Here is a 19,024-nt window from a genome sequence, read left to right as displayed (position 1 = left end):
AGACCCTTTATTTATACCTCATTTGTTAGTATCTAGAAAGTAATTTGAGCCTTAGGATACAGGTTCTTAATTTTCGATCCCTTGGACTCAGGTTTAGAAGGTTTATAGATGGGCTTTGAAATCTGAAAACCCTCTGGAATTGTATGTAAAGCTTTCTATCTAAGGGCATGTGTACATTTTTCTGGGTAGGCAGTCAATAGTCTTTATGAGTTTCTTAAAATAGTCTTACTCAAAATAGCTCTAGGTCTTCCGGGAAACTAGATTTTGGGCAAATATAGGCTTAGAATACACATTTGCCAGTGTCTTTTTAAATTTTGGCTGAGATGCTAAGCACTTCTATTGGAAAGAGCTAAACACATACTTATTCCTAAAATGATAACTGTTAATTTTCGTAGTTGATCGTGAAGTATCTCTGGGTCCTCTCCATAGGACACATATATACCTGTGATACCTGTTACAGGCTTCAATATTAAGAGATTGTTACAGGTAATCTTGTTACATGCAATATTAAGAGATTTACTGGTAAAACAACTGCTAAATTTATGATAGAAAACGTTAAAGATTGTTAAAAGTGGTGTTGAAAGGCAAAGTGATTACACTAATAAAATTAAATGTCAAATACTCATTTTTGCATTCATTTTAATTTTTTGTTTTTGAAGGAAGCTATTTTGATTAGAGAGTTAGTGTGGTACTCTATTAAGGGTGCAGTCTTTGGAAATAGACCAAGATACATATATTCTCTGGGATCTGCAAAATGGTATATCACTTACTATATAGGATTGTTATGATATTTAAACACAAAAATTTATATCAAGAGTATAGCATGGAGTTGGTATGCAGATAAGATCTCCCCCTACAATGATAATGTATTAATAGTGATGAACAAATATAATTCTGTCTTATCCTGTTATTATATTTGCCATTTTCATTTTTATGTGATAGTGCTATAAATTTGATAAAAGTACATGTAGTATTTGATTCAGTTAAGAGAACATAGATAAATTCCTAATGGCATAGATTCTTGAAAGGATTAACTCTTAAGTTGGAGTTATAACTGTGTCTGTATTATACTAATATTGTTCATTATGCAAACATTAAAATTGATTGTCCTCATTTTTCCCCCAGAGGAAAATTTGCTGTGGTGAGACAATGTATATCAAAATCTACTGGCCAAGAATATGCTGCAAAATTTCTAAAAAAGAGAAGAAGAGGGCAGGATTGTCGAGCAGAGATTCTACATGAAATTGCCATACTTGAGTTGGCAAAGTCTTGTCCTCATGTAATTAATCTTCATGAAGTCTATGAAAATGCCAGTGAAATCATTTTGATACTGGAATAGTAAGTATACATTTAATAAATTTAAATAAATTTATTGTACTTATCTTAATTGGTGAAATAAGGTGACTTGAAATGTTAAGAACCGGAGTGATAAAAGTATGTCAAGAACTTGTAAAGATTTCTGTTGATAAAATATTAGAAAGACATATATTTGAATATTTTCATACATACACAAAAACTAATTAAACCGCACACACAAAAAAAAACGAATGACAACACAACATTTGGGGGATGTGGCAAAATAAGTAAACTTTCATTGCTTTATAGCACAGAAAGTTGATGAGTTTTTGTGCAAAACTTTCTGATGGATAAATAGAATTGAAATTTACATATTTTGTCCATCTCTTTGAAAAACACATCCAAGGAAATGACTCATGGAGAGTAGAAGGGTGAATTTCCATGAAGGTGAAGTTATGCCTACCACATTGTTTGTTGAAGAAACACATTTATTAATATTGTGTAATATGTGAAAAACTGTTAGGAATTATAGCAATAGGAAATAAAATATATCTCTTCCCACAAGTCAGTGAAAAGCTAAAAACACCCAAATATTCAACATTTCATCAGGTTAACCATGAGGAAGGGGTAGAGCATAGTTAAACCAACTGGCTGTTAATCAGTATATTCACATGTGACTCTAAATAGTACTTTTATTAAGTGACAGTCTGACACATTTATTGTGTCACATGCAGATGTTGAACATCTGCAACAGTTGGAAGAGATTAGCTAAATTTATGTTTAATAGGCTTTAGGCTCTGATAGTTTTTTATAAAAGAAATCTATTTCATAATAAACTAAAGAAATTAAGTATTCATTTTAGAAAAAAAATGCATTATAAATATAAGAATCCTTTTTAGCGGTTAACCTGCATCATCATTTTTCAGAATTTAGAAGTATATTGACCATTAATATTAGTATTCAGTTATTTTAAGGATGAAGAATTTTATTTATATATTTGTAAAAAATCAATATATATTTGTACCAGGAAATTTGCTTAGAATCAACTTGTAAATAGGAAAATGCTTATTTTGCAAAATGTTAAACTGATGAATAGTTCATTTAAGAATGAATACTATGTACATTTCCCAGAACACCAGCATACAAATTAAGGTATATTATAGCACCTTCAAAATAAATTAGAACTGTAGAAATACCCACAGTACTACCAATATGATTTCATTTTTCATACATTTTGTGATTAGTCAGATTCTTCCCCTAACCTTTAAAAAATTAACTACTTGTATGACACTGTATGTTTGAAGTATATGAAAATTAGCTAACATTTTTCTTTTTTTTTTTAAAGATTTTATTAAAGATTTTATTTATTTATTCGACAGAGATAGAGACAGCCAGCGAGAGAGGGAACACAAGCAGGGGGAGTGGGAGAGGAAGAAGCAGGCTCATAGCAGAAGAGCCTGATGTGGGGCTCGATCCCATAACGCAGGGGTCACGCCCTGAGCCGAAGGCAGACGCTTAACCGCTGTGCCACCCAGGCGCCCCTAGCTAACATTTTTCAAACACTGTATTGGAATACTAGTTTTGGCGAGTGAAAAAATAGGAGCGTTGACAGCTTTCATAAAATTTTCTTTGGGGGTTTATCTAAATAGCAACGACAAGATACATCAAAAAATTTTGGCACATTTTATGGTTGGACTTTATTCATACTCCAAAAATTGATTCAGGTACCGTACTCAGTAAACTGAATTCTGTAAGGGCGGAACTGTACCTCATGGCTGAAGTGTAGCAAGCACTCAGTAAATGTGTTAGATGGATTAAAATAATTTCTTACTAGAGCAACTAAGACCTACTAAAATTTATTACTAGAACTTTGGTTTAATTGCCGTTCCTATCACTTTTGGGGTGGCATTGTCACATCAGATAATCTCAAAGGTAAAAATTTGGTCAGACAGGCTTAGTTGTTTTAATAAGGTGGCATAATTTTTTATATGGTGAAAATAAAACAATGGGATCTTTTATTCTAATAACAATTACCAATCTGATCCCCTCCTTAAACCATCCTACATACTTTTCTTCCTTGACTTTTTTATTACAAAATTTCAAATCTACAGAGAAGTTGAAAGAGCAGTACAATTAACACTCATACTCTTTAGTTTGATTTACCAATTGGTTGACATTTTACCACATTTACTGAATCATTTGAAAGATGGTATATAACACATAGGTTTGCATGACAGTGTAATTATACTAAAGTACTATTATCACACACACACAGTGTATATACAAATACATAAGCAAATGCATGCAAACACTCCAAGTTTTTAAATTTGTTGGTTGATGTCCCATCGGGGCAAATTCTTCTAACAGAGAAAGAAGGAATATACCTGAATATACTTTCCAAGGCAGTGATAATGATACAGGTGTCTTTTCTGACTTTAGAGGTGTCTTTTTCTTCTCAGTAGTCACTGCTCTTGGGTGGCTTGTTTTAACAAAGCATCTGCTTGTCTACTACTCACTGCTTCCTTTTATGCTTCTAGTTTCTGCTAACTTCTGCAATCTGCTTCTTGTGTTATCTCTTCTTTCCCTCCTCTTAGCTCCTCCTAATTTTCTGTTTCTCATAGCTCTACCTACATCCCTCTTTTATGGGAAAAATGGCAGTCCTACAAAAGACATTGGTCAGCTTGCCAAACTGAAAAGAAGCAGCAATCTGGTTGGCTGGCAATCATATTTGTTTGATTTTGTTATTGAAACAAAAAACCCTTAGGATACTTTTTCTGGTTACAAAAGTAATAGCTATGTATTGTGTTAAATAAATTTACCTTTTAAATTGTGTTAAATAAAATTACTTTTATGGCATATTCCTATATTTTAAAATTACTCTTATTTTTTAGTGTGTGCCTGTGTACCTTTAGAAACAAAATTGTTAGTTTGGGAATATTCATTGTAACACTCTTTTTTCACTTAAGAATATATTGTGTGTATTTTTATATGTACAGTATGTTTCTAAAAATGAATTTTAATTTAGCAAAGACTTTTTAAATTGCCTTTAAAAATCAGAGTTCAGTAAGAAGCCCCCCAATTCAGAAAGGTTACGTGTTTGCTAGGCTTGGAATTAAAATTTGTTTACTTATTATAAGAATACTTATATTTACTGAATGTGTTACCATGTGTCAGGCACTGTCATAAATATTTATAGATCTGCTTTGATCTCTAAAACATCTGTTGTGTCCAATAGTTTACATGGCTTATCTAATTTAATTCTTAGAGCAATCCAATGAAGCAGGAGCTATCGTTATTCATCATGTATCATTGTGTTACAGTAAAGGAAACAGAGGCAATATTTTGTCCCAATTTATGCAGCTAGTTAGCAGCAGAGCCAGAATGGAACCCAGGCAGTCTTGAATTTCAGTAGGTACCCCTATAAGCAACCTACTGTCTTATCCCATATGTCCTAGCCACCAGGGAGTGCTTTACATTCTTTTTCTTAGTTTGTTTTCTTGTATTTTTTGACTTTTTGAATTAGTGGAGGGTTCTGGCTATTGGATTAATGTTAGTGAATGTGTGCTACATGGACTGAATTTTGTATTGGCAGAGAGGAGAAGACCACATGTACAAGCAGCTCAAATTAAGCACTGGGTTCTTAAAGATCATCATTCCTCCATGTTCTAATCCTTCTAATCCATCATTCTCCCCCATCTCACTCTTATACCTTGGGTTTTCATATCTTAATAGTGGATGTAAATCCATATTTTATACAGTTTTCTTATAATTCAAATTATTTGGTCTGGTTTCTCATCAAATAATTCTTATTGAGCAAAGAACTCATTCTAAGAATCTAAAGCATCATCTCTTTATTTTCTTATTTGCTTATGATTGCATTAGTAATATTATCTGCAGTATCTTTGCAGGAATATTTAGGCCACTTTCTGTTTTAAGAGGGTTTGTTTCATTAAAACTAAATAATGTGACCGGAAAGGGAAGTAGTGAGGGTGTCACTGGCAGCCTGGCCTGGGGAGTCCCTCTTACCTCAGGAGACTTTGAGCAGGGCTGTGACAAACATCTGACCTGCAGACCAAGGGACCACCAAGGGTAGTCTATATATAACTATTCAAAGATTAATTTATTTTTTTGTAGGTGAACACGAATTTCTAATATTGTCTTCCTATACCTTATTTTTGAGTTTAGTTCTATAACTATAAATTTTATAGCAAACTAACTTTTTAATACTCAGATTGTCCTTACCGTGATATCTTGAGACAGGTGTGTTGTTTTTTATGAATTTTCTCGGAGTTTCAGGTGTTGGGGGAAGTTGAAGTGTAAGTATAATTGGAGTTATTACAAGTATTCCTTACCAGCTGTCCCACACAGTTATCTCTGGAATATGATAAAGTGCAAAGCAGCAAATCTCTGCAGCCTCTAACTGGCACAGATTGGTAGAGATGGCTTAGTTACAAGTTATATCTGCAATGGGAAGGGTCAGTCCTGTGTATTTCAGTGTAGGACTCCAATTGACCACCATTATTTTTTCTTCTTATAGGCCCTAATGCACATGACATGCTTCTTCCTCTTGACAGTCAATGAGACTTCCGAGTTTCAGTTTCAGCTTCTCTAAGAATGACTGCCTATTCCTTCCTTCCTTCCTTCCTTCCCTCCTTCCTTCCTTCCTTCCTTCCTTCCTTCCTTCCTTCCTTCCTTCCTTCAACAAACACTTTTACTGAACACCTTCTGCATGCCAGACACTGTCCTATTTTACCACATAGAATATGCTTTGCTTGAGATATTCTTAAACATACCTTATAAATTTGTTGAATAACCACCTAGATTTTTTTTGCATTTTTTAGATTTAGTCCTCAAAAAAAAAATCTATTGAATTCAGTGATTTCGATTCAGTTTTACAGATGGGGAAAGGCAAATAAGTGACTGATCCTAAGTTATATTGCTCGTAAATAGCAGATTTGGGATATATATTTATATTGTTTGATTCCAGACGTAGGGACTTTTTTTTCTATGCCTTTGTCAACATTCTTTAGATTTTCTGTTCTTTTAAAATAATAATAAAAGATTTGCAAAGTTGCAGTACAGGGTATTGGTTAAGAATGCAGATTTTCACCCATATCATACAGCTTCAAATTCTGGTTCCCCATTTACCATGTGACCTTGTACAAGTAGCTAAACCTCTTTGTACTTGTTTCTTCATTAGTAAAATGGAAATAATAACTACCTACTCCACATGGTTGTCATGAGAATCAAAAAGTGATGATATTTATATCTATATATAAGTGAATAAAATGAAGAGCAGAGCTGAGTTCAGAGTGTTAGCTATTAATTTTTTTGTGTCATTAAAGCAGATTATAATGTTATTGAATTAAAGCAATTCAGTTTTATTTATTAATTATACAAGTATTGGTACTCAAAATTTGAAATATTCTTGTCATTTACTTTCTTCCTTAAAGATCTCTCCCACCCTCCCTGCCCCCAATTTCTTAAGTGTTTGTGTCTATATAAAGAGACTAAAGTTTAGATACTAGCTTTGTCTTTTACTTAACAGTTGTACAGTTTTTAAAAGTTGTCACTTTTAGGTCAATGATTTTTCAAGTTTCTATTATTTAACTTTCATTTCAGTGCTGCAGGTGGAGAAATTTTCAACTTGTGTTTACCTGAGCTGGCTGAAATGGTTTCTGAAAATGACATTATCAGACTCATTAAACAAATACTTGAAGGAGTTTGTTATCTACATCAGAATAACATTGTACACCTTGATTTGAAGGTAATGTAACATATGATTTTAACTGATACAACATCTTTGTTCCTTCTGCTCTTGGGATGCATAATTGCAAGCTGGTATTGGTAGTAAGCAACAGTCAGATCATGCCCCTCTGTACAGCAGTGGTGCACTCCTTGTTTACTCGTGTGCTACATGGACTGAATTTTATATTGGCAGAGAGGAGAATGCATGTGTGAGCAGCTCAAATTAATCACTGGGTTCTTAAAAACCATCATTCCTCCATGTTCTAATCCTTCTCACTCTTATACCCTGGATTTTACCACTTCTCACTCTTTACCCTGTTCTAATCTACATCTCACTCTTATACCCTGGATTTTCTCGTCTTGTAATATGGTCCTACCTCTAAATACTCTAGTCTGATCTCCATCTCTGAAGCTAACCTCCAGTTAGTCCTCATTTAGTTGCTCCCATTATATTCGTTCATCTTTACCTTGAAACTTTTAGTCTTTTGGCTCTTCTTTTTTTTGCCCCCCGCCCAGACCATTCAGGCCACTTACTCCTCAAGCGCTGAAATACCACTTCAACCTCTTATGTTATTATCCTTTCTCCGTATCCTTCCCCCACAGCCATCCAAAATTTCAGTCAGTCTCTTATTTTTTTGAACATTGGACTCTTTGTATACAACTCTCCTTGTTGCATGATCCTTTGTCCTTTACTATCACTTTCACAATAATGATGATTTCCAGCTCTCTTACCTATAGCCCAGGCTTCTCTCCTAAACTCCAAATTATTTTCTCCGACTGCAGATTAGATACCATTGGGATGTCTTGCAGAAACTTTAAAATGTACACGTCTCAAACTAGACTTACTTTTTCTCTTTATCTTACCCCATTTTCAAAAGAAAAAGAAAATCTGTTCATCTGTGTTGGGTTCCTCCATGGAAGAGGGGTAGTATTTACTATATCTAACAGCCCTGCCATGTCCCTTACCAATAAGATATTGGAAAAATAACAGTGTCGTAAAAATCAGGATAATCGTGCCCCCACAAACTTCCTGTTGGGTTTTTTTCCTGCTAAGGACAGACCAGTCGCGTGTATTACCTAACCACCACACAGCCCTTGTAGTCAGGGATGGCAAACAAACTTGGCTTTATATATCCTAAAGCCTGTGATTGATAACAATAGATCCAATTACCCTTGTCTCTTCTCCTTTAATGTCTCTCTGATTTAATAATAAACAAGCATGGGGTTCTCCCAAAGTTAGACTTATGATTCTTCTCACAGACTTTGAGAGCAGCACCTTGGCAGCTATATGGGTTATGACAGTGGCAGGGAATTTTGTAATAGATCTCAGGCCTTTGCTTTGTAAAGCAAAGTTGCACAGTTCTAGGAAGCAATGACTGAAACCTTCCATACATCCATATCTCTTATTGTCTGAGCTAAAAACTTGGCAACAATCAAACCCAGAACCATCATACTATACTGGACCATTTTCTGTTTCTGGAAGTGTATACGTTTTTTATTATTCCTTCCTTTCTTCTTTCATGCTGTTCCTTAGAGTGCGTTTCTAACTGACATACTCCTATTTATCCTATAAGGTTCAGCTTAAATATTATCTCTACAGTAAAAGCTTCTTAGACTTTATAATATGCAGAATTAAGTAGTCTTGTGTTTATTACTGAGTATATCTCATAGTCAATTAATCCAAATATTCATCTAACTTCTTTTTTGTCCAAACTAAGAATCCTCTGAGTATATTTTTAATTTTATTTATCCTTGAGTGTAAAGCTTTTCCTAAATAAGTAGTTCAGTAGATGTTTGATGAATGACTCAATGAAATGTGTAATAGCTAAACAATTTACCTCCAATCTGAGAATATTATTCTTTTATTATTGTATATTACTTATCATTTTTATTATGCTTTATTTAGCCACAGAATATATTATTGAGCAGCATATACCCTCTTGGAGATATAAAAATTGTAGATTTTGGAATGTCTCGAAAAATAGGGAATGCATGTGAACTTCGGGAAATCATGGGAACACCAGAATACTTAGGTAAGAATTTCTTTTTCTTTTCTACACCATATTGAAATGTATCAACTAAATGATACCTCTATGAAACTGTATTTTAGAGCATGTAATTCCAGGATATATTTAGTTCAGGTATTTTAATGGATTGAAATTTGGTTATGACACATTTAAATGAACTTTAGTGTACATAGGATTATTGAGACTTTCACAACAATTCATAGGACATAGGACATATAAGTTTAAAAGTTAATGTTTGTGTGTAAAGGCTTGGTACATAAAGAAGAGTGGGTGAAGGGGAAGTTAAGGAACAGAAGAAAAAGGAAAAAGAGGAAAACAGAGAGTCACTTTGTCCATTATTGCCTTTGAAGCCTAGGTATTGGGTAGATGTCATTTCTACCTCTGACCTTGTCCCAACTCTGAAGCTGTTTACAATATGCATTATCTTTAGTTTTGCAAGAATTGTTAGCAGGACTGCTTGCTATTCGTTGCTGGTGTGTTAAAAATGTGAGGTTTTGCCTAGGATTGTAAAAGGAGGATTTTGAGGAAAAAAGATGCCAAAAAAGTCCTATGATTAGATAATCTAGGGATATTGTACTATATCAACGAATTAGATCACGCAGATGAAAAAATATTAAGTTCTATAAAGCAGAACATAAATTTAAAGTATTTTAAGTTATAGTAATAATCTTTTTATGCTTTTTTGTTGTTGCTCATATTGATATTCCTATGTGAGCATTGAAAAGGTACAACTAAACAGAACAGGTGCTTCTCAGCAATGCACCTGACTCCCGAAATGAAAACAAAGCAAATTACTAACTTTTGAGTGTTAATAAGGGCTATAGTGTCCTAGAATAAATGATTGTAATTATAGATAACACAGCTCACAGAAATATGTTGTCAGGTTGTAGATTGTGTGATAGACAGAGACTGACAAATATATACGACTCAAAGTCTTTATTAATAAAAACATTAGGGTTTAGGAAACAATTTCTCTTTGGAGAAATTATGAAACTATACTGTGAAACAAAGTTATTATTTAAGCATAAATTCTAGTTTGGACTCTACTAATTCGAAATTTGTGATAATGTTTACAAAATATGAAAAATTTATTTTGCACTTAAAAAAATTGGTGGGGAAGGAAAAGGGAAATTAACTGCATAGGAATTTAGGTTTTTGATGGTTTAAGGGGGATATTTAATCTACTCAAAAATTTAAAGCTCATCTAGGAAGCATAATTTGCTCATTATGTTATTGTAAATACATATGATTCTCTTTACCCTGAAAAGAAAAAGTTAAATTAGTGTAATAAAATAACACAAACTAACTCTTAACATAGAGTAATAAAACTAAAACTAAAATTTTTAAAAAGATTCTAGTGTCTAAAATTTTACTTCTTCATAATTGTTTTTCCTAAGATTGATCTTAGTGATTAAAAACAAACAAACCAACCTACATAGCTACTGGTTATTCCAAGAATATTATTGGTATTTTTGAACCATTTGGTTATATAATTTGCTCAACTTTTGATATGTTTAAATGTCTAATCACAAGATAATTAATACTATGCTAAATTTCTATTAATTTGATATTACTAGTTCTTTAAAATTAAAACCAGTTTTAATTTATTATAAAATAATGTTCCTGTTTTAAATTTGTCATACTAAACTTGAATTTTATTTTTGCTTTCAGCTCCAGAAATCCTAAACTATGATCCTATTACCACAGCAACAGATATGTGGTAAGATTTTGCTAGTTACCTAAATCTTTTATTACATGTTGGGTAGTGTATGTTGTTCTAGGGTTCTTTGATTCCAAATGTAAATAATAAGGCTTTCTATAAAAGATTTTTCTCAAGTATCATTACTATGCCACAAGAAGACATTTACCTGTCCATTCTTTTTAAGTGATACTTTGGCTGTGATCCAAAGATACAGAAGTAAATAGGAAAATCCCTTTCCTGGAGGAATAAAAAAACAAAGTAGTTGCAGTAATGTGCAGCATTTTCTGTAGTAAGGTAAAATACTTAATGAGCATGGAGGAAGCAGCAGACAAGCACCAGATGGCAGATATCTGATCTAGGTCTGGAAGAACTAGGAAGGCATTTGCTAGGCAGAAAAATGTGGTCAGGTTCTGCAAAAGTTTAGTTTTATGAGATGATATCTCTAGGGTATTGTAAGTTTTTGTGGCAAGCAAAATGATATTTTGAATATCAGATATCATAGAAAGTAAAACTGGAATTCCTACTGGAACTTTAGTTGGGACCACAGTGGGGGCTGACTCCACAGGCCAAGTGGAAGAGTTTAGACTTATTCCCTGTGTTCCATGTAACTGTAATCAGCTTGCCAAGGAAAAACCGTCCTTGGCTAAATAAGTGGGAAACATGTACTGTATGTATTGTCTTTTTCTGGCTCCTGAGCACCAGACTTGTCATTAATATGTTTAAGGCTCTGAAAAGTTTTGCAATAAAAAAAGTCTGCCTGCCCAACTTGTGCTTTGCCAAACTTGTTGACTCTATTTGCACTGAACTCCTGTTCGTGTCTTACAGGTCATTACTGTGTCACTGACACCATTTAGGAAATGCTGCCCTTTGAGCAGCTTTGTGTACTCAGGAACAGGTGTCTGAGTGAAGGGCAGACTATAGATATCATGATATATCTTCATTATATTTATAATTATGTAACACACGTGTATTCCTCTCATGTTCCTTTTCTCTGAGACAGACTTTGAAATAACATAGTTATTTTGGTTTTAATAATACAGGAAGTTTGAAAAGCAATTTAAGTCTATAGATTAACTGTACAAGTTTTGAGGACAAGAATATGTTGAGGATCAATTTTATATATAAATGTTTCAGATTAACACGTGTTTTAAGTTCTCCTCTTGTCCCTTATTTGTTTTTCAGGAATATTGGCATAATAGCATATATGTTGTTAACTCATACATCTCCATTTGTGGGAGAAGATAATCAAGAAACATACCTCAATATTTCTCAAGTTAATGTAGATTATTCAGAAGAAACTTTTTCATCAGTTTCACAGCTGGCCACAGATTTTATCCAGAGGCTTTTAGTAAAAAATCCAGAGTAAGTTATAACATTAATTTAAGTACTGTTACAAAATGAATATTATATGTCTACTGAGAAAGATACATTCTAAAACAGTATACATTTATTAGAAGTATGCTCTCAAGTTTCAGATAAAATAGGAAGAAAGGTGGTGTAGAGATCATTACATGACAAACCGGTAACTTCAAACAAAAGAAATGTACAATAGGAAATGTTGGTGTTAAGAGAAGATTTGGGTTATTTCTCTCTCATCCTGCTACTAAACCCTGAAGTTCCCTAAAATAATTAGAAATAGGTTTACAATACACATGGCTGGCTATGATAGACTTTGTAGTGAATAATTTGTAGACAAGTAATTATAGTTATGTGGCAAATATAAATTACTGATTGTCAAATCCTTAAGGGTCAGATGCTCTTTGACCACCTGCAAAAAAAGGGACTTGAAATTATGGTTTAGGACTCTTACCTCACCCACTGGCAACTTCAAAGCAGGAAAAGAAAAAACTGACCTCCCTTCTCTTTACTCAGATCATCCCCATTTACTGTATAATGACCTGGCTATACTTTACGCAGAAGCTGTGGTATATAGTGCCTTGGGCTAGGATCCTGGTTTTGTTACTTGTCAGGTCTTTTATCTCTGACAATTACTTAATCTCCTGGAGGACTCAGTTTCTTATCTGTTCAAGGAAAAAGAACTCACAGGTTTGTTAATTATTTTATTGCCTTAAGGCAAGTCCAAACAGGGGCGCCTGGGTGGCTCAGTCTTAAGCATCTGCCTTCTGCTCAGGTCGTGATCCTGGAGTCCTGGGATTGAGCCCCATATCAGGCTCCTCTGCTGGGAGCCTGCTTCTTCCTCTCCCACTCCCCCTGCTTGTGTTCCCTCTCTCGCTGGCTGTCTCTCTCAAATAAATAAATAAAATCTTAAAAAAAAAAAAGCAAGTCCAAACAAATTCTCACTGCCTGTATTTTGGACATGAATTTAGTAGTAGTAGTAGTAAAAATACTGTTTGCTTCTAGTTATAAGCAGTTTTCATTTTCATTTTTACTTAACATTCTAAAATTTCTAAAATGAGCATTCATTCTCTTATAATCAAAAAAATGAACATAATTTCTAAAAGAATGAGCACATTAATTTTTTTGTAATCAGAAAACAATGAAATTAAAATTATCATAAAAAATGAAGTTAAGGGATGCCTGGGTGGCTCAGTTGGTTAAGCATCTGCCTTTGGCTCAGGTCATGATCCCAGGGTTCTTGGGTTGAGTCCCATATTGGGCTCCTTGTTTGGCGGGGATCCTGCTTCTCCCTCTGTCTGGTTCTCCCTCTGCCTGCTTCTCCTTCTGCCTACTTCTCCCTCTGCCTGCCACTCTCCCTGCTTGTGTGCTCTCTCTCTCTGACAAATAAATAAAATCTTAAAAAAAAAAAAATGAAGTTAAAGCCTAAGGAAGCATATGTTCTAATGAAAATGGTGGTTGTGTTAAGGTTGGAGTTCTGACTATAGATAGGTATTTTCCTAACTTTTGACATACTGTGGTATTTGACCATATAATTTTCAAAAGAGAAAACAAAAATGTAAAAATTCCAAATATTGGATAAACATCATTCAAGAATAGCCTTTATTTTCAAGATTTAACAGTATTGCTTTTAAGAACACAAAATAATAATAAAGACCATAAATTATATGTTTTCTTTCAGAGTTTGTATACCCAAGAGATTTTATAATTTTACCAATTTTTATTTGTGAGGCTAACATATATTTTCAAGCTTTTTGACTAGTCTCATCTGTAAGGCCCATGATAAAATGAATTTTCAGCACCTGTCAATATTAAAGAAACTCTACATACTCCAGTCTTTGTATTGTTACTCCCTTCTGTACTATGAGTATGTTATCTTCATAATAAATTTTAAAAAATAAGTCTATAGTATATCAAACTGCAGGCATTTCCAACTTGATTTTTAGTTCTCAATTTTCACTTGGTGCTTTCTTTCAAAGGAAAAGACCAACAGCGGAAATCTGCCTGTCTCATTCTTGGCTACAGCAGTGGGACTTTGGAAATTTATTTCACCCTGAAGAAACTTCCAGTTCCTCTCAAAGTCAAGATCATTCTTTAAGGTCCTCTGAAGACAAAACTTCTAAATCCTCTTGTAATGGAACCTGTAGTGATCGAGAAGACAAGGAGAATATTCCAGAGGATAGCAGCATGGTTTCCAAAAGATTTCGCTTTGATAACTCATTGCCCAATCCCCATGAACTTGTTTCAGATTTGCTGTGTTAGCACTTTTCTCTTTGACTTATTTGGACTGAATTTGGAATTTGAAATCTACTCCAATGTGAGATTGTAGTTTGTACCTTCATTTATGGCATGTTTATGTTGTAAATGCACTTTTGCCTAGAAGAGTTTAAGGAAGTGTTTTGATGCTAAATTACTAGTAACCAGCATAATTTCATTTCCTCTTCTGAAATATTAACTCTGCAGAGAAGAAATATTCAAATATGACAAAAAGTTGTGCATGTGAGTTTACATGTTAATGAAAGAATTCAAGTTCAAATGAGTTTATCAAAATGTTTTACAGATGAGGAAAGCAGTGATTTGGGTTATATTATGGTGGAAATAAACTGAACAAAATGAAAACATGAATTTAATAGGTTCTCTAAGGTAAGTCCTATACCATGCCTCTGTTGACAAAATTTTGTTAAAATAGTAGTGTCAAGTTTAAGAAGAATATGTACTATTTTATAGAAGCTCAAGGGTATTTTAAATTTGAAAATATTTCAATCATAAATATTTTGAAACTGCTTAAGGTTTCCAGGATATATGGCCTGCTATATGAGACAGGTCTTTTAACCAGAGCAAAAGAGGGAGCTAGAAACCTGATTAGGAATACTCTATACAAGTTGGAGCAGAAAAAAGAGCAGCATGGCATCATTTTTTAACTCAAATGTCTTTTGCCCTCTCTCAACATATTTCAGATTTAATAATATCTGAAAGATGGAGAATTAGATGGTACACAAGGATAGAGGATTTTCATCTTCCAGAAATTCCAGAGTAGAAGGTACTTTGGAGTAGAGGATATTTAAGTATCTTCTGCTCCCAGAAATGTGCTCTATTTTGGGTGGGCAAACATATTTATTAATTGAGTATAGAAAAAAATGCTGCCTGATTTGGGCAACTTACAGAATTTTAGATGTTTTCTGAGTCTTAGGGTATAAGCGAGTCATTCAGCGTTCTAAAAGTACGTGTAAAAAAAATATCACAGCCCCGTAAGACATTAACTCAGGGCCAGAGTCCATGACAGCAAGGTGGATGTGATCATAAAACCTGATGACATCATGCTCTTCTCAAGAGCTTATGTAGAATTCCAGTGAGTGATGAGGCTCAGCAGAAGGCAGTCTGCCAGGTGGCCTTTAATAGTCTCTTGCTGGGACCAATGCAAGTAAAAGTCTAAGGTCAGCAGAGTGGCCGGTGACTGTTGTGCTCAGTAGAAGGAAATTTACTCCTTTTTTGATTATCTTTGATGACTTTGCACCTGGTTACTATTCAAGATTCTGTTATATTATCACATTTGGATAATTGTAACCTCATGACTATGTTGCTACATTAAAAGAAATTATATTTTGACAAAAAAATTATTGAGTTCCCCACCGCCTTGAATTAAATATTACTCTAAACCTTTAACTTTCTGAAATTTGGTTAAGATTCCAAATAACTTAAAACTGTTTTTAATAGCTGTCAGTTCACTTTATTTGGCTAAATGGTGAATTCCTTTGAAATCTTCAGCATTTCTTAAAGGAAAAGTTATTTCTACTTGTGTGTGCATATGTGTATATGTACAGGCTATGTATTTATGTATAGATAGATAAAATATAGTCTTTAGACAACTTTCTCTTAGAGAGTCTTTGCTCTACTATATTGTGTTCAACTCAGGTGCCAAAGGAGCTCTCTTCTTATGGACATGTAAATATACATTTAAATTCTTTAAGAAGTAGTTTGTTGGTTCAATAAACTAGCCATTGGAGAAGCTAAATTGGGCTTTTGTATGTCTAAAACTAAGTTTTGTTCTAAATTGATTGTCCATTTATTTGCCTTCCGTATTAAACTAATGCAGGTAGTAAAGCTTGGTAAGCCATTGGTGAAAGTGGATTTTTACAAAAGATCATATTTTATTTTTAAATTTCTAGAGGAATTATGCCATAGTAAAAAATTAAAAATAAAGAAGTGTTTGAATTTTAATTATGAGCTCATTCTTAAAAAATATTTTATACCAGCTTTCTTTTAATCTGAGGAATCTTGAAATAGTTCGTATGCTGTCCCTTAGTTAACAGAATACACAAAGTTGTAAATTTCCATACCTTTTTCTATTTTTGTCGTAAAAAAATAACAAGTAGTTGCACAAACAGTATAAAAATTCAATTTCTTCATGAAAGTGAATTTAAATATTTTCAGTTTGAAATGTGAAAAGTAAATCTGTATTTAGAGAGAACTTGTTAACAAATGACTCGATTCTTTTTCTCCCAAAATTGAAAACGAGTATCTATCAAATTAGATGATATATCTCATTAAAGTAGGAATGTTAACCTCTCCGAGGTGAACAGATGTCTTAACACTTAAACACATCTGAAAATTAATGTTAAATTGTGATGAGTTTATAAAGTTTAATACCTTTGCTTTTGGATAGATAGGATTAAAAAATAAAGTATAGATGACAGTTACAATTGTCATTTTAATGTTTTTCCCCACAGTGAAGTTAACTCTGAGCGGTAAAATTATAGTGGCACTTTAAAGACAGTAAGCAGTATGTGTTCTGCAGTCTGTCATGAGATAAGGCACCTGTGCCAGAATGTATATCAATACATTGCTTCCTTTAAAGAAAGTCTTGTTATAAAAAAAAGTCAGCTGATTAATGATATAATTAATTTTCATTCTGGCACAAGTTCTTTCTTTGTTTGGAATGGGTTACTAATAGCTCATGGACCATACTTTGAATAGCCTTGCTCTAAGCAACATTTATAAGTTGCTATTTTTTATAACTGTTTACATTTCTTCTGTTTATTTTTGAATTTCCATTTTTATATCTGTTTTGGAAACTTATCTTTATTCATTGTTGTGTAAACAATTGTACTTTAATTTCAAATTGTATTAAAATTAAGTTATCTGACTTCCAATTTGGAGAAATATTATCAATTTATAATTTTATAAGAGTTTAAAGAATTTTAAGTTCTAATTGTAAATTTCACACAAATCACACCTGCCCCCATCTTTCATTAAATAATCATGTTGCTTAAGCATATTGACTGACATTATTACGAATACCCCAGTAAAAAGCAAACAAATAAACAACAACAACAAAAAAAAAAAAACAAAAAAAACAAAACAAAAAAAACCCCTGATATCAACTTAATGATCCTTTTGGTTAAAAATTAAAAAGCACTTTTTTATATGATTGTCTTTTGCTTTAAAATATTTCTAAGTTTGTTTTTCTTAAAAACAAACCTCCTTGCCTGAAGGTACTAACCTTGACACATGTCATCTTTGAACTCCCTTTTCAGTACGTATCTGTTTATTAGAGCCTGTCTGTTAAAAATCCACGTAAATTTGAAAACAAGTCTATTCCGTGGTAATGGTAGATAGTTTCAAAAAATGTCAGTGAATGGCAGTGTACTACATGTTTCATATGGATGAATAAGGGATTTTTATTTACCCAGAAATGGGTGAATTGTTTGTTGGGTTTTTTTTGTTTTTTTTGGTTTTTGTTTTTAGTTTAAATAAATTGAATTTTTAAAAAAGACGAATAAGGGATTCTTTAAGAAATTTATAATCTGATTATGGACTAATCAGTTCACATGACATACTGTAGTTATGTTCTGTAAAGTTCCCGCAAACAGTGAATACTCAAAGATCGCTAGAGGAAATATAAGGTTAAGTTCCTACAGGGTTCTGTTTATAACATTTTTGCCAACTAATCAAACTACAAACCTTGTTTTATGTAGTTTCTGTTTAAAGGGTTCTTATTTAATATATATTGTTGATTCATTAACATTGACTTCACACCAACAGCACCATAACTCATGCTTGAATGAAGCTTATCTAATAACACATCTTTTCTCCATAAGGCACATTACAGCCCAGTGCATAGAAACATAACTACGCAGCAATTCAAAATTATGATTTGGGGCCATTTTAAACACAGAAATCATTAACAAAAAGCACAAAAATGCAGAAAACATGACACTAAATAGACCACAAAATGGACATTTGTCTTACAGTATGAGAGCTAAAACAAGACAGAGCATCCCTTCGCTCAACCTAAGATGGGAACGTGTGTCCGGCATCTCAAATTTTTTACTGCTGTGATCATGTCTGCAAATGATTGTGAAAGCACTATGCATGTTAATTTTGGGGTTACAAATAAACTTTAGCAAGTGTGTAAGTTCACAAATATGGAATTAATGAAGTGGGAGAAATATATACATTCTTTCACCTAGATCTAGATTCTTTAGATCATCTAGAAAGAGGTCTGCCAACCTTTTCTATAAAAGACCAATTATTAAATACTGTAGGTTTTGCAGGCCAGTGTTTTGTCACAACTACTCAATTTTGCTTTTAGAGCATGAAAGCAGTCATAATATGCAAACAAATGGGTGTGCCAATCGAACTTTATAACAACAGACAATGAGATACATTTAGTTTGTTGTCCCCAATCTAGATTATCACATTAATTCTCTTAGCTCTAGCAATGATTAAAATGGGAGGAGAGCCAGAAAGACACAGGGAAGTGAGCCTCATCTGCATTCACTTTGTCTAACAAGCAGACATCCAAGAGGAAGAGGACTGAGTACTCATTGGTTATATGATTTTACTAGAATGGTGAGTTTGCAACTAGTTGAGAAAATAGAAAGTAGAGGCCACA

The 19,024-nt window shown here is 33.3% G+C and overlaps 1 protein-coding gene across 1 annotated transcript in view; it reads left to right on the top strand.

Moving 5' to 3' along the window:
• The window catches only part of STK17B (serine/threonine kinase 17b), a 31,740-nt gene extending 14,240 nt beyond the window's left edge, over positions 1–17,500 (top strand). Inside the window, exons 3-8 of the mRNA XM_045806372.2 lie at positions 1,126–1,338; positions 6,919–7,063; positions 8,951–9,077; positions 10,743–10,791; positions 11,956–12,135; positions 14,109–17,500. Coding sequence (XP_045662328.1) covers positions 1,126–1,338; positions 6,919–7,063; positions 8,951–9,077; positions 10,743–10,791; positions 11,956–12,135; positions 14,109–14,391 — 997 coding nt within the window. The 3' untranslated portion in view covers positions 14,392–17,500. The remainder of the gene's footprint in view (positions 1–1,125; positions 1,339–6,918; positions 7,064–8,950; positions 9,078–10,742; positions 10,792–11,955; positions 12,136–14,108) is intronic.
• The last annotated feature ends 1,524 nt before the right edge of the window (positions 17,501–19,024 follow it).

Source organism: Ursus americanus, chromosome 1, assembly GCF_024610735.1.
Source record: "Ursus americanus isolate L20-20 chromosome 1, mUrsAme1.1.p, whole genome shotgun sequence".
Lineage (NCBI taxonomy): Eukaryota > Metazoa > Chordata > Mammalia > Carnivora > Ursidae > Ursus > Ursus americanus.
The sequence above is the reverse complement of the archived record's forward strand: the minus strand, read 5'-3'. Positions and strand labels throughout refer to the sequence as shown.